At 45.7% G+C, this 20,953-nt stretch overlaps 1 protein-coding gene across 2 annotated transcripts; it reads right to left on the bottom strand.

The window, feature by feature from the left end:
• Positions 1-491: 491 nt before the first annotated feature.
• Vps18 (VPS18 core subunit of CORVET and HOPS complexes) lies at positions 492-8,477 on the bottom strand. Of its 2 annotated transcripts, XM_027925378.2 has the most exons (6): positions 8,361-8,476; positions 8,000-8,248; positions 6,827-6,968; positions 4,817-4,908; positions 2,804-4,674; positions 492-1,770 (listed from the first exon to the last, which is right to left on the bottom strand). In XM_027925378.2, the coding sequence occupies exons 2-6, from the start codon at positions 8,088-8,090 to the stop codon at positions 1,045-1,047; spliced, it is 2,922 nt and encodes a 973-aa protein (XP_027781179.1). In that variant the 5' UTR covers positions 8,091-8,248; positions 8,361-8,476; the 3' UTR covers positions 492-1,044. The 2 variants fall into 2 exon arrangements, with proteins under 2 accessions (XP_027781179.1, XP_027781172.1); XM_027925371.3 differs by having other exon boundaries at positions 8,000-8,477.
• Positions 8,478-20,953: the final 12,476 nt, after the last annotated feature.

Below are 20,953 nucleotides of genomic sequence, written 5' to 3'. Positions count from 1 at the left end.
GCCAAGGCAGAAGCAGTGAAGGCAGGTATCCAAGTTGGGAGAGGGCAAGTAAAATCTAGCATGTATAGGACAGTGGAGGGAAGAACAAGGGGTTTAGGGTTAACTGATTAACCAGTGGAGATTTCCAGAAAATTCTTGGGGCCACCAGGTAGGGAATAGATGAGGAAGTACCAATGACTTGAGAAACCAGTGCTCCAAGTTGATTGAGTTGGATGGATTCTGTGGGCAGCAGCACCACCTGTTGGCCAGAGGGAACTCTGTGATTTAAAATGATGGGCTATAATATAATCCTCAACTGAGTCAAAGATAGAGGAGGGAGACAAGGAAGAAAGCAGAATCTGACAAGATCTTCCTGTTTTCATCTCCAGGTGAAGGACCATGTGCCATGGCTTGAAGGTCTGCAAGGCCCTGGCAGACTCCTTGTGGCATCCCAGCCCCTCCTACATCATTAAGCTTAGCATCAACAAAGCCATCAACTCCAGCGCCACCAATGCAGTGCAGACATTTTAATGCTCTCCCAATGTCTTCTATGAGGTCCCCAGCCCCAGGGTGCCCTCATAGTGGAGGTCCAGAGTGTGCACCAGGGCCATCATTAGTACAACCTTCCCCACCAGAGCTCAGGAAGTGGGAGGGCTATCTTTTCACTTCTGGTACACCTGGGGCAGAGAGAAGAGGAGGCTTTCTCTGACAGAGAAAGGTTGGGAGTCCAGAGGCCACAAAGCAAAGAAAGACGGGTACTCGCAAATCCAGAAGATAAACAGGGTGGGGAGTGACAAGGACAAAGGAACTGTTAGATACAGGAGTGGGAGTGGATCCAGTTTCTGACCTCTCCAGGCTGATGGCCTGAGTAACAGCAGTTCTAAGGTGGGTCTGAAGCACAGCAGGCAGCTGGCAGAATGCCCTCTCCCCTGACACTTCAGGATGACAGTTCTATTCCCACTCCCCAACATAACCACAGATGACTGAGCACAGACAGGGTGTGGCCTTCCCAAGAGGGCCAAGTAGCAGCTCCCCATGCCTGCCCATTCTTCACAGGACACCCTTCTACAGCCAGCTCAGATGCTCCTCCTCATAGCGCTGGGGGTCAATGAAGGGCCGGTCAATAGAGCGGATCATCAGCTCCCCACAGTATACGCACTCAGCAGCCACCAGTTCATCTAGATCAGCTTTGAGCTGCTCTCGGCTGGGCCCGCCTGCTGCAGCCCCACCCTCAGCCTCCTTGGCTCGGGCAGAGCCCTTGGCTGGTGGGGGTGCAGCCCCCAGCTTCCGCTGCAGCTCCTCAAGCCGGGCCTGCTTATAGGCAGGCAGGCCAGGCCGCACGGCCTGCAGTAGGCAGTCAGCGTGGAACATGTGACCACAGAGAAAAAGGTAAAAAGGGCGGTTAAGCAGAGGGAAATCACAAGTGGCGCATTTGTCCTGGGGCTCCACAGTGCCATAGCGGCCCCGTAGCTCCTGCAGGTCTCTCCGAATGCGCTGGGCACTGGCTGTGGCCTCTTCCATCTCTCGCTGCAGCTCCTGGATATGATGGTTATAGGCCTTAAGTGAGCTACAGATCGCCTCCTTGAAGTGGTCAATGGTGACAAAATCAGGAAAGAAGGGTAGCACATCCTCGATCTTGAGCAGGGGGCAGCTGGCCAGGCAGGCCATGGCTGTCTGCACATCTTCCTCCTCCTGCACCACATGCCGAGCAATCTTCAGCCACAGCTTCTTTCGTAGTTCCTCATCCTCCTCAGGCAAGTCTGCACACTGCTTGGCCAGGTCCACGTCTACCTGTGGGGAAACTGGGGGTGTTAGGGTCAAGCCCCCTCCTCACCCAGGAAAGAGACTACAAGATAGACAGATGCCCACGGAGAACCAGAGCCAGTAATGGGCCTGTTCCTGTCACAACTATAAAAAAGAATCTACTTATGTTGGTAGGGATCCAATTTCAGAGAATTTAAAAATTACTTGGGGAACATGTTAAAAATATTGATTTTTGAGTCCTATCCTCAGACATTCTGATTCAGTAAATTCTGGGTTCAGGCCCAGGAATTTACATATTAAATAGCATTTCATTTGATCCTAAGGCAAGTGTAATTCATAATTTGAGAAAGGTAACTCAGCAGCTTCTCCTTCTACTCATATGTATGTGCCAGGCATTGTTCTGAGCGCTCTTTTTTCCTTTCTTTTTTTAAATATTTTTTTAGTTGTAGATGAACACAATACCTTTGTTTGTTTCTTTTTTTTTTTTTTTTAAATAAGCACTCTACTGACTAAGCTATACTCTCAGCCCTGATCTGTAATCTTTTTCTTTTTTTTTAAATATTTTATTTACATTTTAGTTTTTGGCAGACACAACATCTTGTTTGTATGTGGTGCTGAGGATTGAACCCGGGCCGCACGCATGCCAGGCAAGCGCACTACCACTTGAGCCACATCCCTAGCCTCGTTTGTTTATCTTTATGTGATGCTGAGGATCGAATCCAGGGCCTCACACATGCTAGGTGAGCGCTCTACCACTGAGCTACAACCCCAGCCCCTGAGTGCTTTTCTCATGCAGTACATTATGAGGTAAAAAGAACTCTAACTAATTACTCCCATTTTATAGCTGAATAACCTGATGCATAAAAAGGTTCAGAAATTAGCCCAAGGTCACACAGTTTAAAAAATGGCAGAGCTCTATAGAGTCCATGTCCTTAGATTCTATAGCATAGCACCTCTCTGGGAGAGAAGCCAGCACCCTCTAGCCTTGTCCCCTGCCAACCCTTCAGTCTCTGAACCTACTGCTCTCCAGGTTCTTCTCCTGACTGGGGACAAGACTTACCTGCAAGGCTAGATCCACAGCTTCCTCATATAGTTCCAGCACTTTGTAGACATGGACACAAGCACGGTGATGGCCATGCTCAGCACAGAGCCGCAGCGCATACTTGAGATCATAATGTACACGATGTGGGCTGGCCCCAGCCTGCTCCAGGTAGGCCAGCAGCGAGGCTGGCTGGCCACGGGCATACAGTGACAGCAGGTAGTTGTGAATGGCCTGCTCAGTCTCCCCGAGCACATTCACACAGAATTCCATGTAGCGGATGGCCTGGCTCACCTGCTGGGTCTCTCCACCCTGGCTATAGTTCACCAGGGCAGGGATGAGCTGCCGGGCATCCAGCCGGTTGCCCAGCTCAATCCAGGCGTCTACCAGCTGGCGAGGGATGTGACGAATGAGAATGGGTGAGAACTTGTAGAAAAGCTGGGGGTCACGGTGGCGAGAAAGCACAGCCAAGGCCTCCTCATAGGCCTCGTGCTGGCAGTGGTATGCCACCACCCGCTCATAGTCCTGCATGATCACTGCAAAGTATACCATGTGTTCCGTGTCCCCATGACTGGCAAGCAGCTCATGAATAGAGGCCCGGCTGGCAAACAGCCACTCCTTGTGGCGAGGGCTGATGAGGAAGGCACGGAAACGCTCCCGTGTTTCCCGGTAGAGATTCAGAGCCTCGGGGTCACCCTGCAGGGCCCCAAGCCGGCTCAGGTAGAGTTCTGTCAGCCAGGTGGTCAGCAGTGTGGCCTGGGTTCGCTCGGATGGCTTCAAACTGGCCAGTTTTCGCTGCAGGAACTCAGCTAGAGCCTCCTCCTGTCGGGCCTCCAAGAACTTAAGGGCAATCTCCTCAAAGTAGCTCTGGGTCAGGGCGTAGCAGCGGGCACTCTCCAGGTAGCGATGCTGGCGAAAGCAGAAGTCAGCCTCCCGGGCCAGGACTGTGTCCAGGCAGTCAGGCCGCTCTCGACAATATTCCTTGGCCAGGTCAAAGCGGTTCATGTCCAGGTAGGTGCGCCAGACATCCCGGGCTTCACGCTGCACATGGTAGCGGAAGACAGCGCGCTCAGTGTAGGCCCAGAGCTGGCCTGTGGAGGAGTCTTTCACCATGTGTTTGAGTGGCCCAAACTTCTCCAGGAAGTGATCCCGCAGCACCACCTGCCCAGTCAGTGTGCACACTGCCTCCACCCGGTCGGCCAGCAGCAACAGGAAGTGGAACTGTGTCAAGACGATGGCTAAGGGTGGGCTGGCCCCGGGACCTACTCCCTCAGGGTATTCCCAGACTCGCTCCTCACTCAGAAGGGAGTCAGGCCGGCCACAGTCCAATGAGCCATACAACACGCCATCCCCCATCATCCAGGCAAAAGCCCGGGGTGCAGAGCGCAGCTTGGGGGTATAGAAGGCCAACTCGCTGTAACCCAGGTTACTGGGAAACTCACGGAATGGTGGTGGGTGATCTGTGTAGGCAGCAAAAAGCCCTGAGAAGCCCTGGGCCTCAGCCCCCTCTGCTGCTCGGCCTATGAACTGGAAGAGGCGCTGCCGAGTGGTAGCAATAACAAAGCCCCGCCCATCAGGGCCCCGTTCAGCCTCAAGGGAACACACAGGTGCTGGGCCCCCTTCTTCATTTAGCACATACAATGGACGGAAGTAGAGATCTGGGGCAGGGCCAAAAAGTCCACCCTCACTGGCTGAAAGCTCTGCTTCAAAGATCTGGCCTTGAGCAGTGCCAACCAGGATGGGTCCAGTGCTACTCTCAGTGCCCAGTGCCTTGTTCCAACCTATACTCTCCACCAGCTGTCCTTTCCAGCGTGCTAGTGGTCGTACTTTCTGTCCATTACGGTTCACATAGAGGACCTCAGTGCTGCTCAGAGCAATCAGCAGATGAGAGCCTGGAGAGGGCAGAATATGGCATCCTAGAGGATGCTGCCATTTCCACCCTTAGCCCCCTCCTGGCCCCTTCCCTCCTCAGATCCCACCCTCCCAGGCAGTGACTGACCCAGAAGTCCCTGTCAGATCTTCACCACCACTTACCAGTATGGTCCAGGAACATCTTGTGAACTTTAGCATCATCCTTACGCCCCAACTCTACATGGTTGGGTTCACTTGCTTTGCCCAGGTCAATGCTGTGGGGATAAGAGCCACAGTATCACTCTAAAGAAGGGAAGATCCTCTTTTGGATTGTGAAATTCTCTGGTAAAAGTCATAGTCATTCTTCCCTGAAATCTACATATACACCAAAATTCTGAATACAATCCCAAGAGAACCCTGAAACATAGATCCTATTAAGAACCCTCAATTCTGAGAAATCTCCCACTTCATTCTGAGAAGTCTTTCCCCTATGCTCAAAAGATCTCCAGTGTGGGGCTGTGGTTGTGGCTCAGTGGTAGAGTGCTTGCCTAGCACCTGTGAGGCACTGGGTTCAATCCTCAGATACTACATAAAAAATAAATAAATAAATAAATAAAATAAAGGTGTTATGTCCATCTATACTTTTAAAGGAAAAAAGATCTCCAGTGCATATGGGAGGCTTATCCCAGACTGCTGAGGTAAGATGAGAAAAACAGAGTTGCTGGTGGTTACTGAGCACTTTCTATATATCAAGCACTATACCAAGAATTTAATCTAGTATTATCTCAATCTTCAAAATAACTTTGAATGTATCCATTTAAATTATATTTTTCTAATTAAATCCTTTCCAAGTTATATGCTTATTCTCACTAAAGAGTTAATATAAATACGCATAAAGAAAAAGGTAATGATTTGCTTTTCAAACATCATTCCCAATCTAGAAAATTGATGCTAACATCTTTTTTCATGTTTATAATATAAATAGGTTTTTGTTGATGTTATTACCAAAAAAGCCTTCATATGTGTATTAATTTGTAATGTGCTTTCGTCAATTAGTGATATTTCATGAACATTCCATTAGTTAACAGGTGTAGCTGGTTTTTTTGGCTTTGTTTTGGTTTTGGAGTACAAAGGATTGAACTCAGGGGCACTTGACCACTGAGCCACATCCCCAGCCCTATTTTGTATTTTATTTAGAGACAGGGTCTCACTGAGTTGCCTAGCAGCGCACTTTTTGCTAAGACTGCTTTGAACTTGAAATCCTTCTGCCTCAGCCTCCAGGGCCACTGGGATTATAGGTGTGTGCCACAGCACCTGGCTAGAATTCATCTTGTGAGAGAGAGGCTCTGTTTACCCAAGATGGTTTTCTAGATAGATAAACAATTTTGATGACACTTTTGTCACATATTATTTCTATTTCTAGTGGATATACTTCAGGACTCTATAGATTGTTCCAATGACCACTGTGACCAACTTGTAAGCTAGAGCTATATTTAACAGATGAAGGACATGAAGGACCATGTTTAGAGAGATTAGGTGACTTGCTAAAGATTCCATAGCTGGAGTTGGGCACAGTGGCACACGCCTGTAATCCCAATAGCTTGGGAGGCTGAGACAGGAGGATCATGAGTTCAAAGCCAACTCCAGCAATGGCGAGGTGATAAGCAACTCAGTGAGACCTTGTCTTTAAATAAAATACAAAATAGGGCTGGGGATGTGGCTCAGTGGTCAAGTGCTCCTGAATTCAATTCCTGGTACCTGCCCTCCAAAAAATGATCTCATAGCTGGGACTAGGCATAGTGGGGCATAACTGTAATCCCAGCTACTCGGGAGGCTGAGGAAGAAAGACTGCAAGTTCAAAGTCAGCCTAGGCAATTTAACAAGACCCTATCTCAAAATAAAAAGTAAAAAGGAGGTGGGTAGGGATGTAACTTAATGATAAAGTGCCTCTCTGCTCAATCCCTACTACTGAAAAAAAAAAAAAAATTCCATAGCTCCTAAGTGGCACCGCTGGAATCTAATATGTCTGTCTGATTCTTAGCTACTACTACTACTACACTATGTTGGTTCAGGAACAAATAGAACACATCCTTAAAATTCCAAATCCACTGCTTCCCTTGCCCCGAGTGAAAGAAAGGCCCCAACTAATACCCTTCCATTCCCTATTACAAAAACTTTTGGGATCTAAATTACCGGAGCAGTGAATCCTTGCCCAGGCTCATGCAAAGCTGATTGCAGGAGACCACAAGACTGGTGATACGCTCAGAAGGAGTAAAGTCAATGCGCTGCTTTGTGAAAATGGGCACTTCCTTCTCCAGCTGGGCATTCACATACCCTATAGGTGAGAAGTTTAGAAAACACTAGTTATGGAAGAGACAGGCAACAAAACCAAACAAAAAAACCCAAGAAACATCAATGCTACATGACATTCTCCCAGTAGTTCCTCCTCACCCACACTTTGATTAACAAATAGTTTGAGATCAAGTTGTTTGTTGTAAGGGTCTTGGCCTCTTCTCACACTTCTGACAGCAGGGAGTGTTTGATTCTTGATCACCTGAGATGCTATTACAGCAGGATGTACCTAGTTCCAGTGGTAATGGGAGGGGAGGAGGGTGTGAGTCTTACAGGGAGTTGATTTGAGCATTCTCTTTTATCAGTCTTTGGTCCCACAACCCCTGTTTAGCTTAATCCCAACTCCATTATCTATCTCCTCCCTGAACATGCAGTAGTGAAAAAACAGTGAGTTTTCAGAAGCCTGAAGGCAGAGGGAGCCCTGGGGAACCGCTCCAATCATTGGTGTTAACAAAACTGCAGCAGTTTTCTCACTAGACAATTGCTCAAAATGTGACCAGCTTTCTGCCAACTCTGCACTACTTTCTACAAAAATTTCCCTGAACACAGCTGTAGCTAAGGCCAAAAATATCTCATCTCCATTTCTCCCAGATCAGTGACAAATTCCCTTTAGGACCATCCCTCCTTCTACAACATTCCTCTTCCACAAATTTCATTATCCTATTCTCACTCGGGTCTGGTGGGAAAGCAGAAAAATCAGGTATCAGGAAAAACCTGTATTCTATTTTCGATTCTCCCAACAGCTCAACTGCGGCCCTGTAGGCAAGTATTTCCTTAACTGAGCCCCACTTCTCTCTTTAGAAAGGACCCTAGTGGCAGGCCCTAGATCATGCCGCTGCTCTTATGGCTCTTTCAAACTTCCACCATTGGCCAGCTGGGAGCCAAGAGAGCTGGAGGAAAATAAGGAGTCGCAAAATTCAAGTTCCGGAGGTGATTCCGAGCTTTTGGAGCCGCCCTTCCCGCTCATGCCCCAAAGGTGCCGAAAGGGGGCATCGGCGCCCCTCTCTTTCTTACCCGAGTGGGGGATCGCCACATTAGGGCAGCCGGGTTGCAAGACAGCGGAGCGCGACAGCGAGTCCTCATACTCATCCAGGATGGACGCCATGGTGTTCTACCTCTGGGTCCTTCGTCCGGGGCGCGGAGATCACGACTGGGCTGCCCCCAGGGATCCCCGTCGCCCGGGACTGGAAGCTGCGAGTCCCCAGCCTCTGACAGATCCTGGGAACCAGCCACCGCGGCCTCCTAGGACGTTCTCGCTCTAGCCTTATAGAGAAAGAAGGTGGGAGAGTCCTTCCCCTTGAATCTGGAGCAATCTTGCACCCCACTCGGCCCCCAAGAGATCACAAACTCCCCTTAGCCGATCCCCCAACCTCACCCGGCAGCTCAGCTGACTCCCGCTCCCCTGGCGCGCGCCTATGGCGTAACTTCCGGGTTCTCAGAGCCCCGCGTTTGCGGGAGCAGTCAGCCGCCAGGCCTCCACCCGCAGGCGCCGCAGGGGCTGCGAGGGCGGGGTGGGGCCAAGGCGGGTGGGCCCCTAGTGGCCCGAGCGCTGCCGGCTGGTGGGCGTGCCCTGCCTCCGCAAGCCCCTCCCTCCAGGCCCTGCTGCAGTTCCGGGTCTCGACACTAGGGGGAAGTCCCGGCTTTCTCAGCCCCTTTCCTGACGCTCCCCGCGCAATCCAGCCTCAGTGTAGCGGTTTCGCAGCTCTCAAGGCCAGGCTTCCCCTTCTCAGATGGTCTCCTCAGCCTCTCCAACAGCCCGCGCCCTAGATACCCTCCCTAGGACCTCCTGTTCCTTAATCTAATCATTATTTTTGTCTACCTTCACACCACACAGGCAAAGCCGGGCGAAGTGGCCGTGATCCCAGTTAGTTGAGAGACTGAGACGGCGGGGTGGGGGGGTGGGGGGGTAGTAGCAAGTTTGAGGCCAGTCTTCTCTTGGCAAGTTTAAGTGGCAACTTAGCAAGACCCTGTCTTGGTAGCTGCGGTGGACCAATAAATAGATCATTAATATTAGAAGTGATTGAGATCACTTATGCATAAGGTCACTCGATCCACAAATGAGCATCCCTCTGTGCCAGGTTCTGGGGACATGGCAGAGAGAACAAACCAACCAAGGTCTCTGGCCTCATGGTGCGTGGCCAGCGACGTGGCCACAGGTCTGTGGGAACATGGAGGAGCAAGGAACATATACCCAAAAGGCCTAGCAGGAATGAAGGACAAATGGAGGTGGTGGAAAAGGTGAAAGCCACTAGCCAAAGTCAGAGAAGTAATCCTAAGGCCCAGAAATTTGAGGGCTTGGACCAGGTGTGGCGGTGCACATCTGCAATCCAAGATGCTGGGTAGACTGAGGCAGAGGATGGGGAGTTAAAAGCCAGCCTCAGCAACTGAGTGAGGCCCTAAGCAATTTAGCAAGACCCTGTTTCTAAATAAAATATTAAAAAGGACTGGGGATGTGGTTCAGAGGTTAAGCACCCCTGGGTTCAATCTCTGGTACCAAAAAAAAAAAAAGTTTGAGGGCTCAAGTGCCACTACATTTGGGTTTCTGTCTTCCATCTGCCTAGGTGACCCAGATGAAATCTGTCTCCTTCTGGGGCCCCCTTGCTAAAGTGAAAGGCTTTCAGCCAGGGTCACAGCTGCCCTCACTTTTGCAGGTAACCCCATCCTAAAAATGAAAAGTGCCCTTTCACTCTTAAAGGCATGCAGGTTTGCACTATGCCTTACATTCTTGCTGAACTTTCCAGCCAGAACTGTGACACCCCTGCAACTCCTACTGAGGGCTATCAGAGCCTGGCAATGTACTGGCTCTGGAGGGATTAAAAGGATAAACTGTCTAGGATGCTTCCCACTATACCAGGGTCCTACTTTTCCTGCCCAAACCTGCGGTTGTGACATCACTTTCCAGAAGGAGGCCCCAGATTGGAGGAGGGAGGTTTCAAAGCTGGATGGTAAGCAAGAGGTTTCCACCTTGGGAAAAGTGATCCAGGGAGGGGGCTGCCCTGCCCCATGCATAAAGCTCCACCCCATATCACCTGCCATCTGCCTTCAGGTTTGGACAGAGCATGGGAATGTCCATGTTGCATGAAGTACATTAGCAGTTGAAGGCCAGCATACCTATGAGGGTTGTCTCAGGGACACAGAGTACTTCCAGCCACTTCATCACTGTCCTGTGTCCACAACTCTCTGGTTTGTATGGGGTGGGGCCTAGGTGAACCTTGCTTGCTATAGATTCTACATTCTGCTTGGTGGGCTGGTTACAGAAATCCACCTCTACATGCTCATCCTTCAATCCTTTGGCTGTACTGTGGAGTAGGAACCAGAGATCAGCCTTCTTATCCCTGTTCAGCCACTAAGTAGCTATGCTACTACATAGCAGATGGTCTTAACCTCAGTTGCCTCCTCTACAGAAACATAGAATACATACCCAGTACGTCTGTTTGAGGAGTAAATGAGGTGATCTAGGTGAAAGCTCATTGCTATAGTGTAATATCTAACATGCAACACGAGCTCAATAAACTCTAAATGTGGTACTTCTCAAATCCACCTTCTCTGTGAAGCCTCCCTGTACCCCTCAGAACTGCTATGACTTTTCTTATCCTGGCCACTTGGGGGCACCCAATTATGAAGTATGGGCATTTTGCTTTGATACAAAACAAACTGATAGTAAGAAGTAATTCAGACATCTCTGAACATGGGACTACACAGGTACCTTAGGGAACTCTCAGCTGGAGATGTGGGTCTACTGGTCTTTAGTCCTCAGAGTCAGTTTGGTGGGTGCCATAAGACAGGTAAGGGCTGATTGATTGTTTGGCCAACAAGAATTTGAGTATGAAAGCAGTTGAATTTGAGCTACGATTTGAAGTACACATATAATCTCCAAAGACAAAGAAGGAAAGGCATTATGTAGGCTTTAAAAACTAAAAGCAAGTCCTGCAAACAATGTGGGGGTAATGTTTGGGAGTTAAAAGCTGGAGTGCTAGGGAGCAGGGGACTGAAATGGGATGGGCCATGACTAGGTTGTGGTAGCTATGGAATGGGCCATCAGAAGGGAATGAAATCATCTGATGTGGGTTATAGAAAGATGGGTGGTGGCTTGGGTGGAGCTCACCCCAGGAGGGATCGGATCTAAGGCAGAGACAGAGAAACTGTGAGGTTCCAAACAGGGGAAAGAGTAGGCTAGAAAGACAGGGAAGACATTTATTTATTTATTTATTTATTTTTTTCAGGGAAGACATTTATAAGAAAATGTTCCTGGACTTAGTGGCAAGTTAGAGGTGGAGGGTAAAAGAAAAGTGCAGGGGCTGGGGTTGTGGCTCAGTGGCAGAGCACTTGCCTAGAACATGGGTTGGCACTGGGTTGGATTATCGGCACCACATAAAATAATAATAATAATAATTAAATAAACAAATAAATAAATGTCTCATGTCCATCTACAACTAAAAAAAATACTAAAAAAAAAAAGTGCAGGGCAGCTCTTTAGAGAGACCTGGCAAATGGTGGCATTGACACCATTGTCTGTGGTAGGAGAGGAACTGTGTAGAATTGGGTGGAGGTTACATGACTGAGCTCATCCTGGACAGTTGCCCATGACACCTGTACGACACTTACTGGGGAAGCCCCAGAACCATGGGTAAACTCTTTCCAGGGCAGTCACCAACTTACTAGCAAGTATTTATCGTTGAACATTTGCATGAATGAACTATCTCCTGCCTCATTTCTACATTTGTGAAATAAGTAAATCCATTTTAATAGCACTGTGGGTGCAGTAGCCTGCAATTACCAAGACTCCAGAGGCTGAGACAGGAGGATGCCAAATTCAATGCTGGCCTTGAAAACATAGGAAGACCCCCACCTCAAAATAAACAATAAAAAGGACTCAGTGGTAGAGTGTCCCTGGGCTCAATTCCCAGAACTTAAAATTAAAAAAGAAAGAAAGGAAGGAAGGAAGGAAGGAAGGAAGAAAGGACTCAATGCAAGTTAACTATGAATTGTAAATGATTCAATTGATTTAATTAAAGACTACGTGTTCTTCCTTCCTTCCCTCCTTCCTCCTCTCTCCCTCCCTCTTTGCTTGCTTGTGCTAGGGATTAAATTTAGGGTCTCAGACACAGTAGGCAAGTGCTCTACTACTGAACTATGTCCTACACTTCCAGGCATAGATTTTTTTTAAAAAATGGTTTTAGATTAACAGAAAAAAATGGAAAATAGTACAGAGAGTTCCCATATACCTCACATACAGTTTCTCTTATGATATCTTACATTAGTGTGTTACTTATGTCAAAATTAATAAACTAATATAGATAAGTTAATATTAATTGAATTGATACTATCTTCAGATTTCTTTAATCTTTACCCCCCAATATCTCTTTTCTGGTTCAGAATCCCATCCAGGATACCACTTTATATTTAGATGTCATATTTGCTTAAGCTTCTCTTGAATTGTGGCAGTTTTTCAGATTTTCCTTATTTTTGGTTTTTTTGTTTTGTTTTTTAGTACTGGGGATGGAACCCAGGGCCTCACACATACTAGGCTCTACCATTGAGCTACATCCCAAGAACTTTTACTTTTTATTTTTAAATTGAGACAGGGCTTAATTAGCCCAGGGTGGCCTTGAACTTGTGATCCTTCTCCATCAGCCTCCCCAGTAATTAACCAGAATTTCAGGTGTGCGCCACTGTACCTGACACATTTTCCTTGTTTTTTATTTTTATTTTTTTAGTACTGGGAATGGAACCATTTTTCTTGTTTTTGACAACCTTGATGATTTTATTTATTTTTCCCAGTGCTGGGGCCCAAACCCAGGCCATCAATTATCTTGATGAGTGTGTATTTTGTAGGATACTCTCTATTAGAATTTCTCTGTTTTGTTTTTCATGTTTGTCTTGGGTTATTTATGGATGTGGAGGAGGTAAAATACCATTATCATCATATCATATGACTTATCACTGTTGATATTGTTTCTGATCACCTGACCAAGATAGCATTTTTCAGGTCTTTCCACTGTAAACTTTCTTGTTCTACTTTCCATGCTGTTCTCTTTGGAAGGAAATCATGACACACTCTGCACTTAAGTAGTAGAGGGTTTTGCTTCCTGGAATGTGAAATCTTTATACAAATCCTTTGAAATTCTGCATGGGAGGTTTAGGCTTTTCTTTTTTGTACTAGGGATTGAACCCAGGGGTGCTTAACCACTGAGCCACATCCCTAGCTCATTTTTATATTTTATTTAGAGCCAGGGTCTCACTGAGTTGCTTAGGCCCTTGCTAAGTTGCAGATGCTGCCTTTGAACTTATCTATCTTCCTGTCTCACACTCTCAAGCCACTGGGATTACAGCAGTTTACCACTGCACCTCATAAGATGTGGCTTTTTTTGTGTGTGTAGGGGTTGCACCCAGGGCCTCATACTTGCCAGGTAAGTGTTTTACCACTGAACTATATATTAGCCATTTTCTTAAAACATATATTTTTAGTTGTAGTTGGACATACCTTTATTTTATTTATTTATTTTTATGTAGTGCTGAGGATTGAACCCAGAACCTCGAATAAGCTAGGCGAGCACTTTACCACTGAGCCACACCCCCAGCCCCAATATCCAGCCATTTTTTAAATTTAATTTAATTTTATATTATATATTTTAAAATATATTTTACTATTTTTTTGGAACAGGGTCTTGCTAAATTTTTTAGGTTGGCCTCAAACTTGTGGTCATCTTGCCTCTCCTCCCAAGCAGCTGGGATTATAGAGTATGCCACCATACCTGGCTAGATTTATTTTTAATTTTTATTTTAACCATTATAATATATTTTTGCAATTTAACAATGTAGCTAAAAGACTTAAACCCAGCAGTCCTTTGCCTCATCCCAGTTAAATTCCACCTTTACTAATCACTCAGTGCCTGGGACTTGCTGATCTAAGGCTGTTCCTAGAATGCACCACACCCTCTTGACATTTTGGTATTTGATCTTGGGATTTTGCACCCTCTGGAATGCCTGCTTTCTCTGGTCCTCCTCCTCTTGCCAGATGTCTCTCTGTCTCTGTCTCTCTTTCTTCGCAGACAGGGATGCGTGTCTCTTGCTCACCACCTCCTGGCACAGGGCCTGGCACATATTTGGCTCTGGTTGAAATACGCTGAAGAAAAGGAGGCCCTTGGCCCACTCAGAACATCTTTTTTTCCCCCTCCTGTTTCTTTCTAGATGTGTCCAAATCTACTCAAATAGCCCCAGTTCTCAAAAGCCTCCCCTTCCCATTACTGTCATCCCTTTACTCTCTGGGTGAAGGTTAAAGCCCTGCTCAAGGCATGTGTCTATCCAGCCTGAACTCTTCCCCACCCCCATCCAAGACTGTAGGACCAGTGGCTTCACTTGTCTAGATGGGAAACGAGCATCCTCTGGTCAGGGGTCCTCTAACAGGGGACATGAAAGGATTTCCAAAGGGACACAGGGCACAAAATAGTTTTAAGGAAATCAGTTTCTAGAACCTCAGCTTCCTTGGGGTCTTGCCTAAATGTTCCCAGCAGCAGAAGATACCCAAAAGTAAATGGTAGTTCCCCTTTCTAACTCCTCTTCCTAAATTACAAAACAAAAGGTCACCACTTGCCCAGTATGATGGTGAAACCTCACCAAACCCCCACCCTGTGATGCATTGGGGAACAAGGGAGTATAAAAATCTCTAAGGAGTTCAGTGAAGAGACCACTTGAATTACTGGTGGTGTTCCTGACAAAGAGACCAATGACCAGGTAACAAGTCCTTTGTGCATCAAATGGTTTCCAGTTCTCTATCTATCTATCTATCTATCTACATATATATCTTTATTTTTTTTTATTTTTATGTAGTGCGGAGGATCGGACCCAGTGCCTCACGCATGCTAGGTGAGCACTCTACCACTAAGCTACCGCCCCAGCCCTCCAGTTCTTTAATTTGAATAAAATTTGAGAGCCTAAACAGATTTTAACTGTCTGAAAAAAAGTCACTATTGTTGTGGGCATATAACTTGGAAATGGGTCAAATAATAGAGTTAACAGCTTTATACCAAACCTCCTTCCATTCCAATCAATGATTTATGTGAACGAGATTTTCCCACAAAACAAAATTCAAAAAGGTATGTTAGCACAAGCCCATAATCTCAGTGACTTGGGAGGCTGAGACAGGAGGATTGCAAGTTTGAGACCAACCTGGACAACTTAGTGAAATCCTGTCCCCCCAAAATAAGTTAAAAAGTGCCTTGGAGTGTAGCCTAAAATGGCTGGGGGTATAGCCCAATGGTAGAATGCTTTTTGGTTCAGTTCCCAGTACCTGTGTGTGTGTGTGTGTGTGCGCGCGCACAAGTATTATTTTTTGTTTGTATATATATGAAATCAATGCTTGTTTCGGTATTCTACTCACAACTATATGAACTAACTTAATTTAAAATAAAATAAGGGCTGGGCCAAGTGCAATAGCACAAGTGTATAATTCTAGCAGCTCAGGAGGCTGATGTAGGAGGATAGCAAGTTCAAAGCCAGCCTCAGCAACTTAGTGAGGCATTCAGCAACTCAGTGAGACCCTGTCTCTAACCAAACTACAAAACAAACAAACAAACAACAACAAAAAACAAACAGGGAGACTAGCATGTAGCTCAGTGGTTAAGTGTCCCTGTGTTCAATCTACAGTACAAAAAGAGAGAGAAAGAGAGATTGAACCAGGTAAGATCTTTAGGTCATGCGGATTCTGCCCTGGTGAATGGATTAATCCATTTATGTATTAATGGATTATCTCAAGAATGGGCCTAGCATTAATGTCTCCTGTGTACACCCTGTTACCATGTGATGCCTTATGTTGCCTCAGAACCCTGCAGAGATTCTCACCAGTACAAAAGCCCTCATCTTAGATTTACCAGCTTCCAGAACCATAAGCTAGATAAACCCTAACATTTATAAATTACCCAGTCTGTGGTATTCAGTTATAGCAACAGAAAAAGAATAAGACAAGTGGAGTCTTATTCTTTTTCTGCCTTAGTGGGGTCACCACCTGTGCCTGGAGCCCCTCCAAGACTGGCTTTGCTCTTCCAACCACCACCCTCTATGCTGCTTCCAGTGACTTCCTTGACCAAGTCCTCAAGGCCTCTTTTCTCAGATATGGAATCCAACTCAGCCAATGTTGGCCAGCACTCTAGCCTCTCTGAGCTCCCCTCTCCCTTCCTCAAATGTATGTTTTCCTCCTCCTCCTCCTCCTCCTCTTCTTCTTCTTCTTCCTCCTTCTCTTCCTCCTCTTCTTCCTCTCCCTTCTTCCTCTCCTTCTCCTTCGTACCAGGGATTGAATTTAGGGGCTTAACCACTGGGCCACATCCCAGCCCTTTTGTGTATTTTATTTAGGGACAAGGTCTCACCGAGTTGCTTGGAGCCTCCCTAGGTTGCTGAGGCTAGGGAGCTTTGCTGAGGCTTTGAACTTGCAATCCTCCTGCCTCAGCCGCTTGAGCTGCTGGGATTACAGGCGTGTGCCACCATGCCCAGCCATCCTTTCCTCCACTATAAACCGCGAGGGTAGAACCACTCTCTAAAAGTCAAACCATTTGTTACAATCCATTTAAACATTTGAGGACAGTGCCCAGAAATAATGGTTTCAGGGCACTGTCTCAGAGCCGAATGTCATTCTTATCCACTTCTTATTCTAGGAAACATTTCAAAAATGCATGACAAGCCGGGGGCAATGGCGCATGCCTATGAAATCCCAGCTGCTCTGGAGGCTGAGGCAGGAGGATTGCAAGTTCCAAGCCAGCCTCAGCAATTTAGGAAGGCCCTAAGCAATTTAGCAAGACCCTGTTTCAAAATAAAAAATAGAAACAGCTGAGGATGTGGCTCAGTAGTTAAACGTCCCTGGGTTCAAAACCTAGTGCCAAAAAAAAAAAAAAACAAGAAAGAAAGAAAAGAAAAAAGAGGCATCATACTGAATGCAGTGGTGTACACCCATAATCCCAGTAGCTCAGTAGGCTGAGGCAGGAGGATCACAAATTTGAAGCCAGCCTCAGCAATTTAGTGAGGTCATAATATTCTATTTCAAAATAAAATATAAAAAAGGTTGGGAGCCGGGCGCGGTGGTGCACGTCCGTAATCCCAGTGGCTTGGGAGGCTGAGATAGGAGAATTGTGAGCTCAAAGCCAGCCTCAGCAACTGCAAGGCACTAAGCAACTCAGTGAGACCTTGTATAAATAAACTACAAAAAATAGGCCTGGGAATGTGGCTCAGTGGTTGAGTGCCCCTGAGTTCAATCCCTATACCAAAAAAAAAAAAAAAAAAAAAGGTTGGGGGGTAGCTCAGTGGTAAAGCACCCCCTGGGTGCAACCCCCCCCCCGCCCCGCCCCATACCCAACCCCCATCTCAGAAAGACAACTCAACCAAGCCAGGAAGCCTTCTCTGATTAATGTGAAACCTAATAAAATCTAACAGCTACTCCTTATCCTGCCCACAGCCCTAACTAAACCTTGTAGATCATAAGACCTGACACATTGTAAGTACTTGGGAAGCGCCTGCTGACTGAACTTATGACTTGACCCATTATTGTGCAGTACACATAGCACATTATGCTGTATGTGTATGTTACAATTAAATTTGTATATATATTCAACCATATGACTTCTTACAAAAAATTGTTTTTAAACTTTTAAAAAATGATGGTTTCTTGTATTAAAAACAATAGAAACAACACAATAGCAAAATCCAAACTGGGGGCTGGGGCTGGGGCTCAGCGGTAGAGCTCTCCCCTAGCACGGGTGGGACCCAGGTTCCATCCTCAGCACCATATAAAAATAAAGGCATTGTGTTGTGTCCATTTAGACATTTTTATGTACTCTCGTGTCTGGCTTCTTTTGCTCAGTAAAAAAAAAATGAATAAACAAAATAAAGGTATCATGTCCACCTATAAAAAATATATTTAAAAAAATTCAAACTTTTTTAAAAGACTAAGAACACCAAGTGTTGCAAGGTTATATAGCAAATACAGCTCTCATACATTTCTGGTGGGAATATAAAATAGTACAGCCACTAACAGCCACTTAACACACATATTTACCCTATGACCCAGTAATTCCACACCTGAGCACTTATCCAAGAGAAATGAAAACATATGTCCACACAAGATTTTTTTAAATTTGCAATCAGGGATCGAACCCAGAACTTTCTACCACTGAGCTACATCCTCAGTGCTTTTTATTTATTTATTTAATTTTTAAAAAAATATTTATTTATTTTTTTTAGTTTTTCAGCAGACACAACATCTCTTTGTATGTGGTGCTGAGGATCAAACCTGGGCCGCACGCTTGCCAGGCGAGCGCGCTACTGCTTGAGCCACATCCCCAGCCCCTATTTAATTAATTTTTTAAAAATTTAATTTAATTTTTTTATTTATTAGTTGCTCAAAACATTACATTGTATTTTTTTAAATTTAAGACACAGTCTCACTAGGTGACCCAGGCCAGCCTTGAACTCGAGATCCTGCTGCCTCAGCCTTCCTAGTAGCTAGGGATACTGTTGTGTGCCACCTTGCCTGGTCCACCCAAAGATTTGCACATGAATGTTTATAGTAGCCCCAACTGTAAACAAATGTCTATCAACAGAGAATGAACAAATTGTGATATAACTATACAATAGAATACTACTTGGCAATGAGAAAGAGCACACTGCTGTTATGGTAGTATGAGCAAATCTCAGAAACATACTGAGGAAGCTGGGCATGGTAGTGCATGCCCGGAATCTCAGCTACTGAGGAGGCTAAGGCAGGAAGTTGGCAAGTTCAAGCCTGGGCAACATAGAAGACCCTATCTAAAAATGAAATAAAATTAGGGCTGGTAGATGGTAGATCATTTGCTTATCATGTGCAAAACCCAGGTTCAGTACTATAAAAGAAACAAAATCATACTGAGCAAAAGAAGCCAGACATGAGAGTACATAAAGCATGATTCTATTTATTTGAAATTCTAAAACAGCAAAATGAGCGGGACATTGTGGTGCACACCTGTAATCCCAGCAGTTCAGGAGGCTAAGGCAGGAAGACTACAAGTTCCAGGCCAGCCTCAGAAATTTAGTGAGGCCCTAAGGAACTTAGTGAGACCCTGTCTCAAAATAAGAAGATTGGCGAGGAAGAAAAAGAGGAGGAGAGAGGGGAGGAGGGGGAGGGGGAGGGGGAGAGGGAGGGAGGGGGAGAGGGGGAGGGGGAGGGAGGGGGAGGGAGGGGAGAGGGAGAGGGGGAGGGGAGGGGAAGGGGGAGGGGAGGAGGAGGAAGGGGAAGAGGGAGAGGAAGAAGGAGGAGGAGGAGGAAGAGGGGAAGAAGGAGGTGGGAAGGGGAAAGAGGAGAAGAAGAAGAAGAAAAAAAGGAATGGGAATGTAGCTCAGTAGTAAAAGTGCCCCTGAGTTCAATCCTCAGGACCAAACCAAATTAAAACAAAAACTCCAGAAAAACATGTGCGCTATAATGGCAGAAAGCTGATCTCTGTTCACCTGCAATCTAGTATGGCAGTAAGAAATTGTCTAGAAAGGAGCAAGATGGAACTTTTAAGGGAAGATGGAGATGTTTCACAACTTGATTGTGGTAGTAGTAATTACATAAATGAAGTTATAGGTTGAATTATGGCCAGGCATTGTGGTACATACTTAAAATCTGTTACTCCGGAGGCTGAAGCAGGAAGAGTACAAGTTTGAGGGCAGCTTGGGCAACTTACTGACACACTATCTCAAAATAAAAAATAAAACAGGCTGGGGATATAGCTCAGTGGTAGAGCATTTGTGTGCCCCTGGGTTAAATTTCTAGTACCACAAAAATTGGAGGGGGAAGCTCAATGAGCTATGAACTTCAAGTGGATGCATCTTATTGTAGGAAAATGATATATCAATAAAATTGATTACAACACAAAATTTTTAAAAGTTCTCTGTGGCTGGGGTCTAACTCAGTGGTAGAGCACTTTTATATAAGGCAAAAGATAATAGAACAATAGATGACTGCTTTATCATCCTAATTCTTATGGGGAGACTGAAAGGCTGGTGGTGAAATAATGAACCAGGTTTCAAAGCCTTCTCTCTCTCTAAGCTGTGAGGTCTCAGAAAAATCATTTAATCCCTACAGAGGCTCAGTTTCCTCATCTGTAAAATAAAACATAATAGCAGGAGAAGGGGAAGAGGGTGGGAAAAATAGACACTTACAAAATAGGAAATAACAATACTACTATATTAGAATGATGATTTGAACCAAAGCTAATTTCTTTTTGTGTGCCCTGAGTCACAGAAGACAGAATTCTGAAACTTACTTCCACTGAAAAATGATACTGCTGATTCTTAGAAAGGGTCTTGATTTCACCTGAGAAAACTTGCCCTGATCCCAGGGAAGATGGTATAAGAGTGCACCGTCACAGAACACTCTTATGTATCAGCTCTGTTCTAAGCCCTCCCCAGGAACCATTGCATCGCATCTCCACCACATTATAAGGTAGATTCTATTTTATCTATCTATCTATCTATCTATCTATCTATCTATCTATCTATTTTGGTACTGGGGATTGAACTCAGGGGCACTTAACCACTGAGCCATATCCCCAGCCCTTTTTATTTATTTATTTATTTATTTTTGGAGACAGACTCTTGACAAGTTGCTTAGGGCCTTGATAAATTGCTGAGGCTGACCTGGAACTTGCAATTCTTCTGCCTCGGCCTCCTGAGTTGCTGGGATCACAGGCATTCGCCACCATGCCCAGCAGTCGATACTATTTTAATTCCATTTTACAGACTAGGAAACTGAGGCCTGGAGAAGACAACTGCTGGCAAGTGGTACAACCTGGATACCAATTTAGGTCCTTTGGTACAGAGCCCAGGCATGTGACTTTCAATCAGTATGCGTCTTGTTGACAAAATTGTAATTTGAGATAAAAGAGGGGAAAGGAGTTCAATTTAGAAATAATAGCTTTATACAAATTTAAATGTGAACAAAACCTAATACCTTTCATATCACTA

Source organism: Marmota flaviventris, chromosome 2 (assembly GCF_047511675.1).
Source record: "Marmota flaviventris isolate mMarFla1 chromosome 2, mMarFla1.hap1, whole genome shotgun sequence".
Taxonomy (NCBI): Eukaryota; Metazoa; Chordata; class Mammalia; order Rodentia; family Sciuridae; genus Marmota; species Marmota flaviventris.
The sequence above is the reverse complement of the archived record's forward strand: the minus strand, read 5'-3'. Positions and strand labels throughout refer to the sequence as shown.